Genomic DNA, 22414 nt, shown 5'->3' with positions numbered 1-22414 from the left:
GTGACGTCATCGTTTATAAATAACGCGGTCTAACCCAAAACCCTTTATTGTGAATAATATTGGTCACAAAAGCCTGCTACGTGTTAATCTGATGCAACACAGTTGTTGGGATGGCATCCGCACATCTTATCTTACTCGATAATGCAATTAGTGTAGATTGGAGTTTGGTAAACAATACACGTTATGTATTATTATGTAATACATATGAAAAAATTGTTTCACGTGATTTGACATTTTGGCTGTGAAAAGTAACAGATATTGGTTTGACTGCTGTGCATTGGTGCAGTGGTGCATTGCAGGGGCATGTGGGAAAGCATTCCCGTAGTATTATGTGTATTAAGAAGTTGCTTTAATGGATATCAGAAGTAGTTACGCGACGTCTCCTTCCACGGGCCATTCTCAAACACGCAGGGTAATGTGTTGCTCTGCAAGTGTTCCGAATGGATCCTGAATAAAATAAACAAAAAGACCAAAACAAAAAACCCCTCAAATGTGCTCCAGTAACCTCTCACCTTTGACGTGGTGTGTGTACACATGTGGTGTGTGTGTGCCCTTTGTAATATTTGGCCGTGGCTAATGCCCTTCGCAGCAACATCAGTCCTGCACTGTTGAAGCTGGCCGTTGTCTAGGAACGAAATAATAATGAACAGGGCCTCTTGCCTGACACTCGGAGGACGGTCGTGACTGTGGGCGTATGTACGATGTATATATGTTTGGGGGGAGCAGTAGTGTCGCGTTTGGCACGCTGCACTACGAACCCGGCAACCCGAGTTTCGATTCCCGTTCACGGCCAACACCAGTGACAATTATGTGAACCGGTCCTGGGCCCTCCCCTAGGTCGACTCAGTTTCAAATGAATACCTCGTGTGCCTTGCCGGCCTTCACAGGTGCTCGTTAACAGCACTCGCGCCCCGCAGCCTGTTAAGGCAATACGGGGGATCTTTGTCTTACTGGTGGTTAGTCTGCTGCACGATTAACCCGGTGACCTGAGCATTGAACTTCTTTCACACCCTACGTAGCCAACCGTACCAATCGGAGGTCACGCGCATTTCTGCATTTACTCTCCCTACCCCCCCCCCCAGGCCTGACGGTGCACGTGGACAAGCGCATGACGCTGGCGGCGTTCAAGCGTCACCTGGAGCCCGTGGTGGGGGTGTCTTCCAGCCAGTTCAAGGTCTTCCGCGTCTACGCCAACAACCAGGAGTTTGAGAGCGTGCGTCTCAACGAGACTCTTTCCTCCTTCTCCGACGACAACCGGGTGAGCGCGCGAATCCTGTCGTGTACAGTTATAAAGTTCACACGTTAAAGTAAGTACAGTGTAAAACCTTGCATTGCGAGCATTATTCCCATTCCGGAAACGTGTTTTGTAATCCAAAGCACTCGTATATCAAAGCACTCATATACCAGTTGTGATCACGTGACGCTCGGCAGACAAAGCGTATACGTACTACTCGTATTGCAAGACCCTCGCTCGTTTATCAAATTAATATTTATTTTTTTAAAAACTTGCTCGCAGACCAAGTTACTCGCAATCCAAGGTTTTACTGTACGTATATTCAGAAATACATAAGTTTAAGGACATAAATGTTAAAATACTTACATTTAAGGAAATGAAGTATGCACATTTAAGTACATAAAGTACACAAAGTACGTAAAGTACTAAAGTACACAAAGTACATGCAGTACATGCAGTACATACAGTACATACAGTACATAGTGCAAAAAGTACACAAAGTACACAAAGTACGCTTCCGCGCACTCATGCCTCGCAGCAAGAAAGGGTTCCGGATTCGATTCTCGACTCGGGCACCTGTATTCATAGTGCTGGTATTTGTTCTCTCACTCTTGTCTATGGGGTTTCCAGGCACCTGTATGCATAGTGCTGGTATGTGTTCTCTCACTCTAGTCTATGGGGTTTCCAGGCACCTGTACACATAGTGCTGGTGTTTGTTCTCTCTTGTCTATGGGGTTTCCAGGCACCTGTACACATAGTGCTGGTGTTTGTTCTCTCTTGTCTATGGGGTTTCCAGGCACCTGTACGCATAGTGCTGGTATTTGTTCTCTCACTCTAGTCTATGGGGTTTCCAGGCACCTGTATGTATAGTGTTTGTGTTTGTTATCTCACTCTTGTCTATAGGGTTTCCAGGCACCTGTACACATAGTGCTGGTGTTTGTTCTCTCTAGTCTATGGGGTTTCCAGGCACCTGTACGCATAGTGCTGGTGTTTGTTCTCTCACTCTAGTCTATGGGGTTTCCAGGCACCTGTATGCATAGTGTTTGTGTTTGTTCTCTCACTCTAGTCTATGGGGTTTCCAGGCACCTGTATGTATAGTGCTGGTATTTGTTCTCTCACTCTAGTCTATGGGGTTTCCAGGCGCCTGTATGTATAGTGCTGGTGTTTGTTCTCTCACTCTTGTCTATGGGGTTTCCAGGCACCTGTATGCATAGTGCTGGTATTTGTTCTCTCTTGTCTATGGGGTTTCCAGGCACCTGTACACATAGTGCTGGTGTTTGTTCTCTCACTCTAGTCTATGGGGTTTCCAGGCACCTGTACACATAGTGCTGGTGTTTGTTCTCTCACTCTAGTCTATGGGGTTTCCAGGCTCCTGTATGCATAGTGCTGGTGTTTGTTCTCTCCCTCTATGGGGTTTCCAGGCACCTGTATGCATAGTGCTGGTGTTTGTTCTCTCACTCTAGTCTATGGGGTTTCCAGGCACCTGTACACATAGTGTTTGTGTTTGTTCTCTCTTGTCTATGGGGTTTCCAGGTACCTGTATGCATAGTGCTGGTGTTTGTTCTCTCACTCTAGTCTATGGGGTTTCAGGCACCTGTATGCATAGTGTTTGTGTTTGTTCTCTCTTGTCTATGGGGTTTCCAGGCACCTGTATGCATAGTGCTGGTGTTTGTTCTCTCACTCTAGTCTATGGGGTTTCCAGGCACCTGTATGCATAGTGCTGGTGTTTGTTCTCTCACTCTAGTCTATGGGGTTTCCAGGCACCTGTACACATAGTGTTTGTGTTTGTTCTCTCTTGTCTATGGGGTTTCCAGGCACCTGTACACATAGTGTTTGTGTTTGTTCTCTCCCTCTTGTCTATGGGGTTTCCAGGCACCTGTATGTATAGTGTTTGTGTTTGTTCTCTCCCTCTTGTCTATGGGGTTTCCAGGCACCTGTACACATAGTGCTGGTGTTTGTTCTCTCATTCTAGTCTATGGGGTTTCCAGGCACCTGTATGCATAGTGTTTGTGTTTGTTCTCTCCCTCTTGTCTATGGGGTTTCCAGGCACCTGTACACATAGTGCTGGTGTTTGTTCTCTCTTGTCTATGGGGTTTCCAGGCACCTGTATGCATAGTGCTGGTATTTATTCTCTCACTCTAGTCTATGGGGTTTCCAGGCGCCTGTATGTATAGTGCTGGTGTTTGTTCTCTCACTCTAGTCTATGGGGTTTCCAGGCGCCTGTACACATAGTGCTGGTGTTTGTTCTCTCTTGTCTATGGGGTTTCCAGGTGCCTGTATGCATAGTGTTTGTGTTTGTTCTCTCTTGTCTATGGGGTTTCCAGGTGCCTGTATGTATAGTGCTGGTGTTTGTTCTCTCACTCTTGTCTATGGGGTTTCCAGGCGCCTGTACACATAGTGCTGGTGTTTGTTCTGTCTTGTCTATGGGGTTTCCAGGTGCCTGTATGCATAGTGTTTGTGTTTGTTCTCTCTTGTCTATGGGGTTTCCAGGTGCCTGTATGTATAGTGCTGGTGTTTGTTCTCTCACTCTTGTCTATGGGGTTTCCAGGCGCCTGTACACAGTGCTGGTGTTTGTTCTGTCTTGTCTATGGGGTTTCAGGCACCTGTATGCATAGTGCAGGTGTTTGTTCTCTCACTCTAGTCTATGGAGATTCCTCCCAGGTTCTGGTTTGCTCCCACAGTAAAAAAAATACGTAATGTAAAAAACGTTCAATGTAATAAGTATTGAGCCAAACATCCCATTGCTGAAAATGTACCTGAAAATTATTGAATAGGGATTGCACACATAACGACATTGCCCCCCCCGATTACTGGGAAAACTGGGCAGGATCCTCCTGATAACCGGGCAGGATCCTCCCGAAATAGTCTTGAAGACTCGGTGAGGCTTCTCCGATGCAAACTAGCGTACGAATACAAGTAGGGCGCCCTGTTACGACGAGTCACGTGTATAATCACTTATTATGATCGTGCAATGAAGCCGTCTCCAACGAGTGGCGAAACCACGTTGCCACCATATTGGCTGGTTTCCTTTCTTCTTATAATCAAGGTTCAGGTGTCATCAATATATATAACTACATACCTGTAAATGTTTCCTTCGCTGATACCCACAGCCATCGCAAGCATATGTTCCTATCTTATTTTAAACCATTGTATAGTGTTGTTTATTTCTATGCATCGATTCTCTATAGAGACATCTTTCATGACGCTACACATAATTCGCACGTGGAGAGGTTGTGATGTGGCCACTGCGCTTGACTCATCATTGTGGAAGGTCACTTTGTTCGAATCCAGGCCTGTGGTCGAATCCACTTGGTCGTCTCACCGTTGCCATTTAAATATTGTTGGGAGGACAACAGTGGCCACTGGAAATTTCCACTTCTCACTACCGGAGGGCTGCCCATCATACTGGCCGGGCTTTTGTATGAGTGTGAGTTGTGGTTGCTGTACGGTAATTAACCTCCACAATGCCTGTGTCCATTTACAGCATTGCGTTGTAATCCAAAAGCTAGGATTGTTACGTATGAAAAGAAAACTCACTGCAAGCCCACATTCTGATTTCATCTTGTAATACTATGGATATGATCTTACAATGCCATAACTGACCAGGGTGAAATATTTATGTTGAAAGTACAGTAAAAAAATGTCCTTTTCTTTTAGTAGCACTTTGCTGACTGAAAATGCAGCTGTGTTTATAGTTTGTGTTCAGCTTGTTGACTCCAAGGACAGTCATTCATCTAGAGGGCATTTGAGTCACATTTATTTCAAGAATTATTTATTGAGATGGCTGTGGGTGGCTTCTTAAGTCACCGCAACTGAGTTGGCACTACTGCCCACCTGGGTTCGAATCCAGTTCGCTGCTCATGATTCAACCTGGTTCTCGAGTGTCGTTGGCTTGGTGGCCTCAGCCTGATCACCGATGGCTGTGCAAAAAAAAAACACACCAGGTTCAATTTGGTCCTCACGTAAGTTGGCGAAATTACAGCCATGCTAATTAATATATTTGTTTGACCCTCATGCAAAGAGCATTACTCTCGCATGACAGTGGGTGGGAAAGTATGGATGCGATTGTTACATGCATGATGCGGGAGAAGGATAACAAACTAAACACAGAGCATTTACACTTAAAAATAGTCAATACAAGTAATTGCGATTTCAGGCTAGGAATAGTGAGACTCGTCCAGATCTCGTGAACACTTGTGCCCATGGATGCGTGCGTGTGGTTGACGGTGTGCGTGGCGCGTGCAGGTAACCATTCGGCTGGGCCGCGCTCTTAGAAAAGGGGAGTACCGCGTGAAGGTTTACCAGCTGCTGCTCAAGGAACCCGAGGTGTGTGGTGATGCTTGTGAGGCCCTGTAAACATCGCAACAACAAGTGGACACGATAAGTGAACAGGCCACCATTGGAAATCAGGGGGAGGAGAGGGGTCAAGCTAATTGGGCAGAACAGCCGAGCCTACCTTTAACCCGAAACAAAATAGCTTACCCCTTGAGTCTAACCCTAACCTCGCCACTGGTTTTAATTTTAACTTTTGGTCTTCTTAGTACGACGGATCTTAGCTTGCACATTCAGTAGACTGGCAATCTGTACGTACTGTCTGCTGACGTGTTATGCCGTCGGTTCGGCATAGCCGTGTGAGAGCAACGTGGTTTGAAAAGAGAAGAACAACGTTACTTTAGAACGGGGGTCGGCAAGCTGCAGCTCTGGAGCTGCATGCGGCTCTTTAAGGACTGCCGCTTCGTGGACGTTATTCATGAAGGACCACCGTCTCGTATTCATGTGCATTGCAACTCTTGAAATATTGATTATTTTTTTTTACCCACTTCTAAAAAAATGCCTCTTTTTATTTTGGCTGCCGACCACTGCTTTAGAAGGAGGTCCAGTAGTCGGTTCAAATGGCCGAATAATTGACGTCTTATTTTTCTGCCAGTGGCAGGAATAAAAATCCGTGTTTTTTTTATTAACCTTTGTATTTTAAAGTTTCACTGCAGCAGAAAATGTATACGGTAGCAACGTTACAGCCACGTAAGGATGCTATGCCAGACATTTCTGAGCTAAACAAGATATATTGGGGATAAGTTGCCACCTAAACTATTTAAAATGATTGATGCGTATTCCGGTCATTATCGATATGTACCTTCGTAAATGGCGAGGCAACCCAGACAGGCTGGCAGCCAGGTGGCAAGCTGGCACTACCAACAATTGTCCAAGCTCTGCAGTCCTGTATGTTTGTAGAACTTCTTTTGCACCGTACGTAGCCAACCGTGCAAATCGGAGGTGTGGGGGCAGGACAATAAACTGAGGACCAAAAGCAGTTCTAAATAAATGAGACGTTTTCAGGCAATCTAGATTGAATTAAAGAGTGCTTATGCATTGTTGGTGCGTTTTTCTTTATCAAAACATTGATCAACGGCAATCCAAAAAATATATATTTACGCTGCTGCTCGCTCGCTTGCTGGTCACTGACTTGGTGCCCGCAATGTCAGGGCGAGTTAACCAACAATAAACAATAACACTGGATGACACATATATTCACTGCCCAATTATACTCTACTAACATTGCCTAATTGTCATGTTGTTTCTCATGATCCGCATTTTTGTTTTGTCCTGACCACCTACCCGTCCATCCCATTACGCTGGATATTCGAGATCTGACTGTAATTGTGTGCAATTGTGTGCTGCAATGCCCTCTACCCAAGCCATGCAAGTTCCTCCTGGACACCGTATTTGCCAAGGGCATGTCCGTACGGCAATCCAAGGAGGAGCTGCTGCCACAGCTGCAGCAGCAGTGTGCACTGCACCTGAACATTGACAGGTGAGTGTGCTCAGCTCATCGCTGCCCCTGAACCTGGGTGTTGAGGTGAGGGAAAGACAGATAATTCCCGAAAACAGACGGTCGGGGTCTACTGCTGTTCACGAAGATCACCTATGTAGGCCGGCACGTCACGAGAATGGGGTTGGTGGCCAACCTTCTGCACCCGGCCACCTTTGCCTCCCCAGTGTTGATGTTTACACACTGCACCAGGGACTCATTTAAGGCTGAGTCGACCTAAGGGGGAGGCCCAAGATCGGTTCAAATATTCGCCGTTTTTTATTGGTCGTGAGCGGGGATTTAACTCTGTTGGCCCGGGTTCGTTGCGCAGCTTTGCGCCGCCGCTCCCCACAACTCGCACGCATCTATTCGCGTGCCTCTCAGCTGATGGCAATAACGTGCAAATACGAGCTGACATTGGTACTATCGACAGCAACAACCGCCATTCGCCACTAAGTGGCGGTGATGTCACCACGACGCTTGTGCCAGGCCGTGTGCACTTGAGGGTCCTGTGAAGTCGCACAGGCGTTTGGACAGGCAAAACGAACTTTTGATCAAAACTTCAAAAATCCAGCTTTCAACCCGTCAATTCCACGCCATAGCTTGATGACGTTGGGGCGGGGGGGGGTGGGTGGGAGGTGGCTCACCCATGCGCGTGCGTGCAACTTTGGCCAGGTTCCGTTTGCGGAAGAAAACGTGGAAAAATCCTGGGACGATCTTCTTGGACACGCAGACCTATGAAGACGACATTCCCATCTTCAGCAATTGGGAAGTGTTCCTCGAACTTCTGGAAGGTAATCATCATTTTTTTTTTCTCCTTTTGGTATTCGCTCCGTTATTAACACGCAACGATATCACGAAGACGCCGTTTCACCGACAGGTATAGCCTGATAATTTTTATTGTTTTATATATATTTTATTATTTTATTGTTTCCCTTCAACGTGACTTTACCGAAAGAGCTAAGAATATGAATATATATAGGTATAGCCTGCACGTAGGGGCTGTTATTGATTTGCGATTTTACCAAATGAATGAATTTACGATACATTTTTCATATTTGCTAAATCTGGATTATGACGCCGATACGTGGCCTCGTCTTTTTTTCCGACGAACGTCACCGCACCTTACGGTGAATAGACGCGCCGCACTAACCAGGGTGGCTACGGTGGGGGGGGGGGGGGGCTCGAACCGCGAACCTCCGCAACAAGCAGGGGGGGCGAGCGCACGCTGCTGTGCGGCCGCGTCACCTCGGTGCCGGTTTAATACGGTGACGGGTGTGTTCGCGTCTCCCCCACAGCTCCAGAGCGTATGGTGTGCATGTCCCAGCTGGCTGTGCTCGCGCGACGTTGGAAGCCTTCAACGCTGCTGCTGGAGCCTTTCGAGGAGGTTGTGCTGGAGAGCAATAGCGTGGATGAGCTCAAGGAAAAGGTGCAGCTTGTGTGTTTAAGGGGGGGGGCAGGGATGGAAACTCTGTGTGTGTGTGTGCCCCAAGGTCCTGGCTATCTGTGGGCAGATCCACAAATGAGGCAATCTCAAAGTAAAAACAACAACAACAAATAAAAATAACATGGTGTCCTTTTGAAGGTCATGATCAATAGTCTGTTAAAATATGGCTTGCTCTGGAATAAGTTATTGACTTGACGCATGATAGCTAACCAACGCCATCCCAACGTGGATGAAAAAAGTCATCCCGAGTACGTCCGACACCATGGAACAGAAAGTCCGGCACTTTACCATCCGGAATGCTCTATTAACCGGCATGTGTTATAGACGGCAACTGCAGAGAACTGACATGAGGCTGTAACAGTTCGAGACCTCGGTGTCCGAAGCAGATTTTGAGTGACGCTCAAAAATCTTGAAAAGTTTTATGTATTTGGAAAAAGTATAACTCTCAATAACCGGCGTATTTGATTAACCGTCACCCTCCATTCCCCAATGGATGGCCGGATAAGAAAGTGTTGTGCTCTATATTGTGGACAATTCTCCATTGCCAAATAAACATAGGACACATTGTTTTAAATGCTTGAGTAATTAGCCACTTTATGGTTATACCTATACCACCACTTGCCCCTTCAAAATATCCGAAATCTACACGCCTGGAGCGTACGTCTAAAATGTACGCTCCCGCCGTCCTCCCCCTTCCCCCACCCCACGTCGTCTGCATTGTCGTCGGCCGGTGTAAATGTTACCCGTGATAACGTAGCCCGAGGGAAAAAAAAAAGCCACCTCCGCGGAGTTTGGCATCAAACGGTGAATTGAGTTGCTTAACAATCCCGCTCGGCGTGCGAGTGGCGCGCTGCTCAGAGGCGCTCGCACTTGCGAGCGGGAAAAGGTCGCGGGGTCAAACAGCTGCACGCGGCGTCGACGAGTATCTCTTCAATCGGCGCTCGCGTTGTTTTGAACGCTTCCTCCTGTCGGGTCTCAATGGAGAGGGGGGATGCTTTTATGAAGTGAAATATTTGTTTGACAATCCCAGACGACGTCCCTCAATGGAATAACTTTGTACATTGGGGCCGTGTCTTCTTTTTGTTTGTTTTTTCAGCTCGGTAAACTTGGTCAGATGTCTCCAGAAGATGTTGAATTTGCAAAGGTGAGAACTCTTTCCGGTGTAAAACGGTGGGGGGGGGGGGGGGGGGTGGAAATCTGTGACGCCAAATTTTCAAATACTCACGCGGGAAAACGGTTCTACACATGAGCGCGATACCACCGGATTTACCAGTCATTTGTTCAGTTGGAATTGTTTGCAAAGTTGATAGGATTAATTTTAAAAAAAAAATGTCTTTGTCATTGCAAAAAAATACTTGACCAGGATATGAAGTGATACGTTGAACATTTTCCTCCAGTAAATGCAACGAATGTGACGTAGAAATGACACGCTCCCATGTCGTCTTTTTCCCTGCCTTCAGCAACCGGCACTGACCAGCGGTGGATTCACAAAAGGGCTGTGCAGCAAACCCCCTCGATATTCGCGCGTTTGATAAATCGCGGTTTTGCGTTATTCGCGGGTGCCGTGTTTTAAATGTTCGCGGCCGTAGCTCGCGACCACCCAACGAGAAGTACTGTAGTACGTACTGTGGTACGTACTGTTGTACGTACTGAGTACGTACTGGAGTGAGGCATGGATCGTGAGGCCGTGAAAGTTGCCCCACTCGCGACGTCGCCGCTCTCCCTCTCTGTCTGCCGCAATGCTGACACGCGCGACTGCTCTCCTTTACGATTTGTTTTGAATTCCGTACTATATGATAATTATATAATCATGTCAATTCTTCATTCGTCGATATTTGTACTTTTAAGTGTCTGTGCATCATTATTAAAGGTACGTTAAATCACACAATACTATACAATAAATGTATTAATTAATATATGCGTAGAGTTTTTAAGTTCATTTTTAAACGTAATATATGTTTGTGTCCCTTAACCCTATTTTCCTCATGCGCTTTAAATATTAATATTTGCACCATTATTCAGGAACATGTCCCCGCAAATATTAAGGGTTGACTGTACATGTATATTTTGATTTAAAGCTTTCGTGACTGCAGTAATTCATATTCTTAGCTCTTTCGGTAAAGTCACGTTGAAGGGAAACAATAAAATAATAAAATATATATATTTTTCCTTGTTTTATATATATTTTATTGTTTCCCTTCAACGTGACTTTACCGAAAGAGCTAAGAATATGTACATGTATATGTCAAAGCTTTTTTCCTTTGAGAGACTGGCACTCACAACTGCCATGTGATTGTAGAATTGACTCTGCTGGATCATTGGCACAGACATATCCTCGTGGTGGTTTGCATGTATGTTGAAGAACAACAAACTAAGCACATGAAGCAGTTCTAAAGAAATTTCGTTTTCGATTTGGATTTAAACGTGTAAAGCTCCGGCGGCTCCCCTAATATCGGAAGAGCTTTGCAGATGGCCTCAGAAGCGCATCTGAAAGGGCGCGGTGCGGTGGCAGTGTTTGTTCGACGGTTAGCCAAAAGCCGCTGCTGTGAAGGAATCACCACGGTTCACGTGACGGTTCATCTTGAGCCGGGAACCTTGTGTGGTTTGAGCAGGGGGGGGGGGGCGCCACTTCACTTCGTTTCCCCTATACCGAGGCTCGTAATAATTTCAATGCAAGGACGACCCTTTTGCCTGTGGCTGCCGAAACCGCGTCCTGCAGCGTGCGCGCGGTGTGTTGTGGGAACAGGGCCGTGGGACGTTCCCATGCGACATCTCTGTGCTAGAGATTCACCAGGACCTGGACTGGAACCCCAAGGTGACCACACTCAATGTGTGGCCACTCTACATCTGCGACGACGGAGCCGTTGTCTTCTACAGGTAACCTTGCCCCCGTGTGGTGGTCAATACAAGTTAGAACATTGCTTGTCGTTTTATATCGGTTACCTCAGCAATTCGGTCTCGTTTCACGGTAGTGTGCGGCAGATGAAATGTTCTTGTTGAAAAAAAAAAATGTCGATACACTTCTCATTGCCCGGTTTGTGGCTACAGTATTTAGTCCCCTCATGAGGACAGATTCAAATTCCCCTCCATGCGCTGGCCTCCGTAGATGAACATGAATAAGTTCCCCGCATGCATTGGTGCCTCTATTTCGAGATTTTAACGACCTTACCTTTTATATAGGAGGTTGTGGATACTATCCCTATCCTGTGGTCGTGTGGATTTTTCGCCAAGTCCTCCGGTTTTTCCCTCCACATTTAGAATCAACATGCCTTCAGAGAATTTGGCTGCAATAAACACCCACGTGACAAGCCACTTCGATGAGCTATCATTTGTGGCCAGGTCGCTTCTGAAAAAGAGCTACATAGCCACAGTGGGCCTTACCTGGTAAAATAAAAATAATTTGCTTTTCTTCGCCAACGGCTCCCACCTTTTGAATCGAAGCGAGGGGCCTCGTGCACGGCTTGCTACCGCTAGAGGGCGCTCGTGCTGCGAGCCTGAATGTGATCAGGTTGTGACTCGGTGGACCGTGGTGAATTACACCCCCTCCTACCTAATACCGAATCCCATACCTTCACGGCAAACATCTTATTACAAATGCGCATCGGCTCCAAGCACAGGGCATGTGTGTATGTCTCACCTGTATAGTCATATCTTACACCTGCGATAAGTCACACTCACAGGCGAGATAAAATAGTGAACGAGGAGGAATCGCTGCCCCGGAAGCGTCGCCATATGGTCTCCGTGGGCCTGGATGGCTACTTTCTATCCCAGCTTCGAAATCGCACTCAGTTCTGCTGAACATCAGTGGAGCCTCGGACGAACGTACAATTTAGTCAAACGTCCCTTTAAATTGGAGCGAGGTGTTTTGGCATACTATGTGTGCCAACAGGCAGTACCTATGCTGTTATCCTTCCCCCGCTATCCGATTAGCACGGTTGGCTACGTACGGTGCGGCAAAGTTCAACAAACATACGCACGCGACAAATGCTACCATCGTAGCTTGACAGTTGTCTACACGCGCCGTCACCACCGTCGCCGCTCATCGTTCCCTGTGTTGTCGTCGCCGCCGGCGCCGCCGCCGTAGGAACCGCGACGAGGCCATCCAGGAGCTGTCGGACGAGCAGCGCAGCGAGCTGCAGAAGAAGGAGAGCATGCGGCTGCAGCGGACGGGGGGCCAACAGGTGCCGTACTCGCCACGCAAGGAGAAGGCCCTCAAGATCTACGTGGACGGCGGGGTCACGCGAGAGTAGTGCCCGGCTGCCGGCGCCCGACCCGGCTTGGCTTTAAACTCGACGACGCAGACCCAGGGAGCAAGCCTGGCGCGGCGCCGACTTGCCTTCGCGGGGACGGCATGGCAAGCGGACATGGTTTGGGAGTGCTCATTCGCCACGAAAGGGAGAGACGGGAAGGAGGAGGAGCAGGGGAGGCGTGTAGCTGTGGAGGACTGTACCAGGCCCCCCCCCCCCCCCCCCCTTTCTTTTCCAAGAAATTGTTTGGGTTTTATGTCAACTTGGCTCGGTTGTTTACGTTTTGGTGGCCATGCAAAACATTTGTCCCGACGTGATTTCTTGTCTTCGGTAACTGACGCTAGATTTGGCACCAGCATACGTTGCGTCTTGATTTTTCTTTGTACCGCATCTGAGGGTTGAGATCTGACTAGAAGGCAAAAAGCTACACTTTTCAAATGTGACGCGTGTGACCGAAGTTGATTGAAGGCATGGATTTAAATGGTAAATGAAATTGGCATGTTTGTTTCTTTTGTCCATGTGCATATACAATCATCTCGCATATACAGTAGCAACCGATTCGTTTGAACTTTAAAAAAAAATATCCTTTCATGAACTCACGGCTGCTCTCTATTTTGAGCTTTTTAAACGTCAGAGAACGATGTTCACATGCATCCGCAATGGGCAGTAAGTCATGTGCTGAAAACCCAATGGAATAACATTTGCCGCTGTGCTAGTAATGCTGAAAATTCAGTCCAGCCTTGTTTTGGGACTACTACCGCACTGTAAATGCAACTGCGCACGGCATTTCCCCGTCCCATGTAACCCAGAAGTATGACCGTTTAAACACGTGTCATATGTTACAGGACATTGCACGGTCACTGGTTTGTGGAAACCCTTTGAGATTTGTAATTACGAGGCAATGAGACAACAGTGAACTGCTGCTATATGCAGAAGGAGAGCATAGCTCATGCTTTGTTCATTATTGATTACAAGTCTTTGTTTTACCCCTTTTTGGGTTAAATTTTGCTCTGTTGTGTTCCCTCCTCCCCCCCCCCCCCCCGCATAAGAAGGTACAATGTGGTTTTGGTTGTGACTGCTGATTGCCTGGCATCTCGCGTTGTATTTAACTTAAGCGCTCGTGTAATTACTGGTGTTTATGACTTCTGGTTTCAACGACAGTACCTGGCAGCAGTCGTCGATATTAGATGAATAAAGAGCAACATGTGGATGAAATAACCTGGAAAATAAAATGGTGTCACTCTGCCATTTTATTTGCTATACAATAAACAGTATCAATGAAAAATTTGCGAGTTTCCTTTCAAGCGTCGTCTTTTTTTACTCGTAAATAGCAGCGCAGCTGTTAAAAATAAAAACACCTCGACGAGAGAGGCTTTGATTTACAGAGCTTGAGAAACAGCGGCGGGCACAACAAATGCGAAAGCTTGCAGCTCACTGAGAATCTTCGTATTCCGATACTGTTTTTTTGAATAAAGCAAGGTATTTTTGCTACACCTTGCTCTTTACCCACGCAAGGTTTCTGAAGGGCCACAGCTGTGGAGGACAGACATCGTAGATTGGCTCAGACTTATGAACCACAACACGAATTATATCTTCTCATTATAACACTGCCGTAGAACATAAATGTATCTAATGTGCACTAACATTGTTACATGTGTAGTGGGTTTCCACGGAGACTGGAGACGTATTTTAGAGGCAACACGGTTTATTATAATCTTAAACAAAAACTCCCCTTAACTCCCCTTAACTCCCACTATCTAGGGAGGTACAGCCTCCGGGCTAGCGTGCCCTCACACTGGGATTGCTGGCTCTCAGCCTTCCGGCTAACTATGCCCTAGGGGAGGCTCAACTGACCCGACCCAGCCAAGGTCCGGGTCTCAACCACTGGTCCGTGCTCGGCCAGGGCCCTTACAAGGACGTCGTGCTCGAGGTTCCCAGGGTCCTAGCTAGGGAGGCTACTCTGACCCGACCCAGCCAAGGTCCGGGTCTCAACCACTGGTCCGTGCTCGGCCAGGGCCCTTACAAGGACGTCGGGCTCGAGGTCCCAGGGTCCTAGCTAGGGAGGCTACTCTGACCCGACCCAGCCAAGGTGCGGGTCCTGACCTCTGGTCCGTGCTCGGCCCCGGCCCTTACAAGGACGTCGGGTCCCAGGGTCCTAGCCTAGCTGGTCTTCGGTTCTTCGTCTTCAGAGCACTGCCCCGAGCTGTCCTGAGGTCCCTCTATTATACACCGCTTCGGGACTCTCCGCCCCCTTTCTGGAACCTTCCAGGGGGCTCTGGAAGAACCCCCCAACCCCTCACCTGGGGTCGGGGGGGGGAGAACCCGGCCCCTCAACGGTCCGGCTCCCTCTCGTCTCTCGCCAGCTCAGGGTGGCACCCCCTATGGGCCTGTGCCCGCAACTACAGGTAAGTCTACACCGGGCGGTGTGTGTTATGTATTTCCGACGCTACACATGCTTATACAGAGCGGTCGGTACTGTCTCCATCGTTATTTGAACCGCAGACACAAAGCGAGTTAACCCAGGGGGCTCTTCCTACTCTCCACCCTCTAACCCCCTCTATACCTCTCGACACCCTTCTCAGTCTGAGCCTCTTAAAGTGGAGGCCTCCCTCAAGTTAATCTTCCTCGCGTAAAACATTGCAATTGGGTACTCTTTGGTTCTAGTCGGTAAAGTCACGTAGGTAAAACAAATTTAAATAAAGTGAAATTAATGGTCCCACCTGAAGACGGCGATTTTGCTGTGACTGGTCCCACCTGAAGACGGAAGCTTGCTTTGCCTCCGAAACGTGTTTTAATTGTTTCTTTCATTTTATTTCAATGTATTTTAATTTGTTTTACCTACGTGACTTTACCGAATAGAACCAAAGAGTATGAATCCTTGCAGTCACGAAAGCCTCAAATCTAGAATATTGCAATTGGGCCTTTTGCTCATCTGTCTTAGGTGGTCTGCCTTTGGTGATCTACCCGGTTACAGCCATGGGGGCTTTAGACAGGGGGCTACATATCTTCAGCAGCCACTCGTGTCCATGAATTAGCTTGGTGTTTACTCCGCTCGCACACTTGGAACTAGCTGTCACCAATCAGCTGATCTCAATCTTGCCTACCTTAGGGCTTTTTGATTTAAAGCTTTCGTGACTGCAGTAATTCATATTCTTAGTTTTTTCGGTAAAGTCACGTTGAAGGGAAACAACAAAATAATAAAATATATATAAAACAATAAAAAATTCTCACGACGTTTCGACCATAACTCAAACGGTCATCTTCAGGTGTATTGGTTTGCATAAATTTATTTATTTTATTTTATAAATAAATAAATGCGCCGTTTAAAAATAAATTTATGCAAACCAACACACCTGAAGATGACCATTTGAGTTATGGTCGAAACGTCGTGAGAATTTTTTTTATTGTTTTATATATATTTTATTATTTTGTTGTTTCCCTTCAACGTGACTTTACCGAAAAAACTAAGAATATACCTTAGGGCTGTTACGCTTTGGGGGGGGGGGGGGGGATGCCCTCCGTGAGACGATTATAACCACTCAAAATCAATGTAGATGTCCTACCAGGCAGCACGGCGGAATTGTAAAAGTACTCCGAGGCCACTGGGTGAAATATAACGATCGTGATAAAGAGTTTGGTGGTTCTTATCGTCGGTTTCACAACGCAGGCCTCACTGCCGTGCTTCTTCCACACAGCCCGTCGGCAGATACTTTCCCGACCGTGTCGCCATCGCTCGCTGAACCCCGGTGGAACGGTGAACAGCCCCGAAATGGCTGCAGAACAGGGCTCGGCAAAAACGAGATCACCGCCGCCTCCATCAATGGAACGTGAAGAACGGTCCGCAACGTGGCTGCAGTCACCAGAGCCTCTCTCTCTCGGTAGATCTGTGAACGTGCCCATGAGTCACGTGGTGAATCCCAATGTCGCCCAAAGCCCCCCCCCCCCCCAGAAGATTTGTGCCTGGCATGGCCGTGGCTTAATTGTCGTTCTTGGTTATAATCTAAGAAGAGGTTTTACCATATTCTGGCATTAGGGTGTTAAAACACCAAATATATACCTTTTTGCAAGGCATCAAGTCTGCGTTAACCACCACATACTTGTGGCAAACCATGCAAAAAGAGATGCGCTAATATGCACTCTTTTTGTACTGTTCGACTACTGGCGTCCTCTGGTCGAACACTGGGAGTGAGACAATTGTGGGCCAATCCGTTTCAAAGACAATGCACACATAATCAGAGCATGTGTGCATGTTTGCCACAAGTACGTGTGGTTAATGCAGACTTGATGCCTTGAACTTTTTTTTTCATCTATTTGGTGTTTTAACATCTTAACACCTCCTGTTTCATTGCCACCATCATTTTTGATACTGGAAAAAAAAAAGGTCCCATCGATATTCGTGTAATCTCATCGGTTTCCCGTTGAGCCTCTCACGTGTGCCACCAGCCAGAGGAATGTGTGCTCTGTTGGCCAGCAGTGGTGGGGTAGCTCCTGTGTGTTTAACATTTACACTTTGAGTCCAGTACCGGCAGCTGTGGTGAATCTGCCGTGGCGTAACGGTGCGCAACACTGGATTTGGAATCCAGAGGTTCTCGAGTTAGATTCCATCTCACGGTATGGAAATTCAATGAACGGTGCACGTTTTTGTTTTGTTTCAATGTTCCCAACCTCTTTGTCAACCCGGCGGTCTATTGGCAGGCTGTTGTGTGGTGGCGTAAAGTGTGTGGGCACTGCCACTGCTTCCAAGACATCTCGTCAGGATGAAAGATTAAGTCGGAACGTTTCCCTCGAGAACGCCTTCCACCAGCAGTGATGTGCAGTGAGCTATTGCAGGGCTGCACCTTATTACATTTTACCAAGGCTATATCGATGTGGAAAGTCAACAGTGGTCCTATGGAGAGTAGCCCTCGTCATGGAAATGTGTAGTTGCCACTGCTGGCTCAGGTGTTTTAATTAATTTTGTTGACGTCTAGTTTTGTTACATGTGGAACTGTGTTCTTCTTTGATAGGTAAGTGAATTTAGAAATCAGGTTTGCTTTGCATTTGACTGACAGTGAATCAGCAGAAGAAGCAGTCATGTTGTCTACGTCATTCCAATCAGAAGGTGACAGTTTTTGTGTTAACATTAAATGAGCTTGTAGGAGAGTCCTGTCTAAAGTATCGAGATCAAATCGGAGTAGCCTTATCCCCTCTGAGATTAAAGATAGGCTGGCCTTAAACAGAATCTGTTTAGAATTCAGTGAAGATACAGCAACACAAGATCCTGGTCCGGTTCAATACAGTAGACAAAATCCGTGACCTGATCCCTTCCGTGAAGGATGTCATTCCTGACTTGCAGTACCCCGGAGTTTACAGATTGATCTGCACCTGTGGTGACTGCTATATCGGGGAGGCGAAACGACATGTCTCTGACCGAATTTGCGAGCACAAATCAGATTTGAAACACGGCAGAACGAATTCTTCTGCTGTAGCTGATCACTGTTACAACGCTGTGGGTGATCACGATATAATTTTCTCCGATATCAAGGTTCTTTGCAAACCCACGGGTTTTTATCAGAGATTTGTTCACGAGGCAATTCAGATTTACAAACACAAACACAATTTCAACCGAGAAGATGGTTTCAAATTATGGAACCATTGGAAAGATGTTCTAAATCGAAGCAAACATTAAACTAATTTTCAATGGTACAGTATATTTTTTCAAGTAGTGGTATCCCAAACTTTCGCAGCTACTTAAATTCCCTTTTCACACCATCAATATGTAAACTCCCCCTCCCCCCCCTCGCCGGTCTGCATGTTTCCCCCTCTCTACACGGTTCATCATGCTAAGTCCGCCAATTAAATACAATTTTTTATGCTAATTCCTTTGTCAAGGCGCCTTGTTTCCTCTCACACAGCTTAAAGGTCGCGGTCTGAGCTTGGCTGTGTTCACTCCAGCGCTGTCCTCGAGACAGTCTGGTCCCTTCACCTGATGAAGGCCACTTGTGTTGTGGCCAAAACGTCGTGAATTTTTTTATTTTTATTTTTGTTGTTTTATACTATTACGTGACTTTACCGAATGGAACCAAATATCGTCTTATATTGTTAATGTGCAGGGACTGATCTTGAAAGAAGACAGACGGCCTGTTTGTCTAGTTAGTTATTTATATTCACCACGACTGACGTTCGTGATTATTCAGTTAGCTTACTTGACACCCTTTTAGACTTAGATTTTTTTAAATAAATATAAATGAATGGAAGAATTGTGATGTATGCCCCTTGATAATACGTCAGTAATAATACCAAGTGTGTGAATGGCAATTAGCTGTAGGCTGATGTATATTTAACCGCTGATGTCCTGGTAGTTCTCGACTTACGAACACCCGTACTTACGAACACCCGCATTTACGAACACCCGCACTTACAAACCAGCTACTATGAAGTATGTTTTTTTTTACATCGACTTAAAATGTGAACTCGCACTTGCAAAGTGAACCGTGGAACTATTTTGTTCAGCGGAGCGATCCTCAGTGTGATGTAATGAGTCAGCTTCGCTCTGGAAGTGTGTAAGCGTGTGTGTGAAAGCGAGTGTGCGAGCATGTGTGTGAAAGTGAGTGTGTAAGCGTGTGTGTGTGAAAGTGAGTGTGTAAGCGTGTGTGTGTGAAAGTGAGTGTGTAAGCGTGTGTGCGTGTGAAAGTGAGTGTGTGTGTGTGAAAGTGTGTGTATATGTGGCAAAACAACCCCCTACCTACTCACGGTGCCGGACGGGCAACTCTGTCGTGGACAGTGCTGTGGGGGGAGGGCCAATTCCGATTGGCCTCTCCCCTCATGGCGTCTGTGACCACCACAGTGGCTAAACGGGGGCTCTGGACGGTTGCGAGGGGCTGGTAACCCCTCCACCTTCAAAAAATGACCACGAAACCACGACTTAAATATATAATTAATATGCTTGTGCCGGAGGCCCCGGGGGGACAGGCGTCTATGACGTCTCCTGGCCAAACCCCTATTGGCGGAGCCAGGAGATTGAATCTCTACCCTCGGGGCTCCTCCAGAAACAACGAAAAGCCACTTCGTGTGGCCACGTGGAAAGTTCGAACGCTCACTGCGGAGGATAGGCTGCCACTCCTCTGTTGGGAGCTGGACCGGTACCCCCTGGATCTCTGTGGCATTCAGGAGGTCCGGTGGACCGGTTCTGGCTCCTGGCACCATGAGGGGTGGACAGTCCTCTACTCGGGGCAGCAGACTGCCAAACAACAGGGTGTGGCTCTTCTTTTGAACAAAAGAATGAAGGGTGCGTGGGAGCGTGGTGATGAGGTGTGGGAAGCTATAAGCCCCAGGCTACTCTGGGCTCGCCTTCCCATCAACCGGAGGCGAGGAGTGGTGGTCGTGGTTACTTATGGCCCCACCGAAGACAAATATCCGTGGAGGGATGCAGGCAAAGCCGATGACTCAGATGCCTTCTATGACCTCCTGTTACCGGTACTGGCTAAAGTGCCCCCTCGGGAAAGAGTCATCTTGTTGGGTGACTTCAATGCCCGAGTTGGTCATGATGCTGGCACCTGGTCTGGAGTGATTGGAGGGCATGGGCCAGATCAGCTCAATAACAATGGTAGGAGGCAGCTAGATTTTTGTGCATCCCATGGGCTTGTAATTACCAACACGCTGTTCCGGCATCGGCGCATCCACACAACATCATGGATGCATGCCGGGTCCAAGCAAGAACATCTGCTGGACTACATAGTGACGGACCAGCGGATGCGAGCCCATGTCCTTGACACCAGGACCTACCGTGGAGCTGATCTGCCCTCTGACCATCGACTAGTCATCTGTAAGATGCGCCTGCCATTCTTCCGCTCCGGTGGTGGGTGTACACCCAGGACCCCATTCCAACCTAAAGTGGCCTGGTCTCAGCTGATGAAAGTTGCAAGCGATAATTTCATCATTGCTTGCGGCTGGGGTTCGCATCGTCCCCCACTCCTCCTGATATCGAGGGTAAATGGGCGAGGTTTAGGACTGTGACTCATGCAGCAACAATGGCTGCTTTGAGTACGCGGTCCAGACCTCCCCAGAGACCCTGGCTGACAGAGGAGGTGTTCAAGATAGTTGAGAAAAAGCGACAGGCCCATTGTCATCGGCTACAGAATCCCACGTCAAGAATGAGGAGGCTTACCGCAGCCTTTGCTCGGAGGTTCGGAGAGCCGTGAGGTGGTCGCGGGTTGCTGAGGAGATGGAGTCTGCCTCAGTGGCCCACCTTCACAAATCTCTATTTAACTCCATCAAAAAAGTAACCTGCAGCACCACACCTATTACCATCATTAGGGGAAAAACGGTGATCCAATCTCCGACCCCCAGGAACAGATTTGCAGATTTGCTGAGCATTTCTGTGAGTTCCTGGGGGAGGGAAAATCCCTCAGCCAGGAAAACATCGTGGCACAAAGTGAGGATGACCCTGCTGAAGCTGCGGTGCCTCAAATATTAGAAGAAGTCACCCCCTGTAAGTGGCTGGCTGAAGTGCCATCTGTTGAGGAAGTACTGAAGGCGATCCGGAGTCTGAGACCAGGAAAGGCAGCGGGCAGAGATGATCTCCCAAGCGAAATGCTGAGGGAGGGTGACGTTTGTGCACAGACTGCCCTATATGACATCATTACAACAATTTGGACCACTGGATGGGTTCCACAGGATTGGAAGGATGCCCTGGTGGTCCCCCTCTTTAAGAAGGGGGACCGCACAGACTGTAACAACTACAGGGGCATCTCACTCCTCAGTGTGCTGGGGAAGGTCCTGGCAAGGATTATTCAACATCGCCTTGCCAGGCACGCTGAGGAGAGGCTTGCGAAGCCCCAATGCGGTTTCAGGAAAGGGCGGTCCTGCACAGATGCCATATTTTCTGTCCGTCTGCTACAGCAGAGGTGTAGGGAATTCCAGCAAGACCTACATCTCTGCTTTATTGACCTGGTCAAGGCCTATGATACCATCAGTAGGCCTGGGCTCTGGATTGTTCTTCGTGCTCTTGGAGTACCTGACCCTCTGCTCACGATCATTAAGAACCTTCATGATGGTGAGCGGGCCCGGGTAAAATTACGTGGCCGGGAGTCCGAGCCATTCCCTGTACACCTTGGGGTGCGACAGGGATGTCCTCTGGCTCCCACATTATTTAATATCTATTTTGACCACGTAGTTCGTGAAGCCTTCAATAGCTGTACCGGGGGAATCTCCATATGGTACAGATATAATGGGAGGCTGATCGATGCCCGGGTGCGGTCAAGGGATGGCTCCCTATTGCTCAACCACGTTATGTATGCCGATGATTTGGTAATAGCTGTTGGAGACGCTGCTGCTGAGACTGGAGCGTGCCACTAAGAGATGGGGCCTTACCATCAGCCCCACCAAAACTAAGCACCTGCCTGGGTATTTTGTACCATCGGACACTCCACCCCCACAACTCCCAATCGGTGATGGGGCAGTTGTGGAGAGAGTGGAGAGTTTCCCATACCTGGGCAGTGTGCTTATGACCGGCTCTAGTTTAACAGCAGAGGTCTCACTCCAAATCAGTCGAGCGGCATTATCTTTTCATCGGTTGCGTAACGCTGTGTGGAAGCTTCCTGGTCTGTCGCTCCACACTAAGCTACAGGTCTTCTCGGCCACGGTCATTCCCTTCCTTCTCTACACTTGCGAAACGTGGACCCCCCTAATGGAACATC

General features: G+C 47.7%; 1 protein-coding gene across 4 annotated transcripts in view; it reads left to right on the top strand.

Annotated features, from left to right (window-relative positions):
* Nucleotides 1-12943, top strand: part of USP47 (ubiquitin specific peptidase 47) — a 91560-nt gene extending 78617 nt beyond the window's left edge. For all 4 annotated transcript variants that reach the window (XM_032959849.2, XM_032959850.2, XM_032959847.2 and 1 more), the window contains 8 exons: nt 1083-1258; nt 5480-5560; nt 6931-7046; nt 7719-7837; nt 8342-8472; nt 9587-9634; nt 11237-11367; nt 12575-12943. In XM_032959849.2, the coding sequence (XP_032815740.2) occupies nt 1083-1258; nt 5480-5560; nt 6931-7046; nt 7719-7837; nt 8342-8472; nt 9587-9634; nt 11237-11367; nt 12575-12740 (968 nt within the window). In that variant the 3' untranslated portion in view covers nt 12741-12943. The remainder of the gene's footprint in view (nt 1-1082; nt 1259-5479; nt 5561-6930; nt 7047-7718; nt 7838-8341; nt 8473-9586; nt 9635-11236; nt 11368-12574) is intronic.
* Nucleotides 12944-22414: the final 9471 nt, after the last annotated feature.

This window comes from Petromyzon marinus, chromosome 24, assembly GCF_048934315.1.
Source record: "Petromyzon marinus isolate PM22_M1 ecotype Great Lakes invasive population chromosome 24, UKy_Petmar_22M1.pri1.0, whole genome shotgun sequence".
In the NCBI taxonomy this organism is placed as follows: Eukaryota; Metazoa; Chordata; class Hyperoartia; order Petromyzontiformes; family Petromyzontidae; genus Petromyzon; species Petromyzon marinus.
Note: the sequence above shows the minus strand (reverse complement) of the source record. Positions and strands in the feature narration are given on the sequence as shown.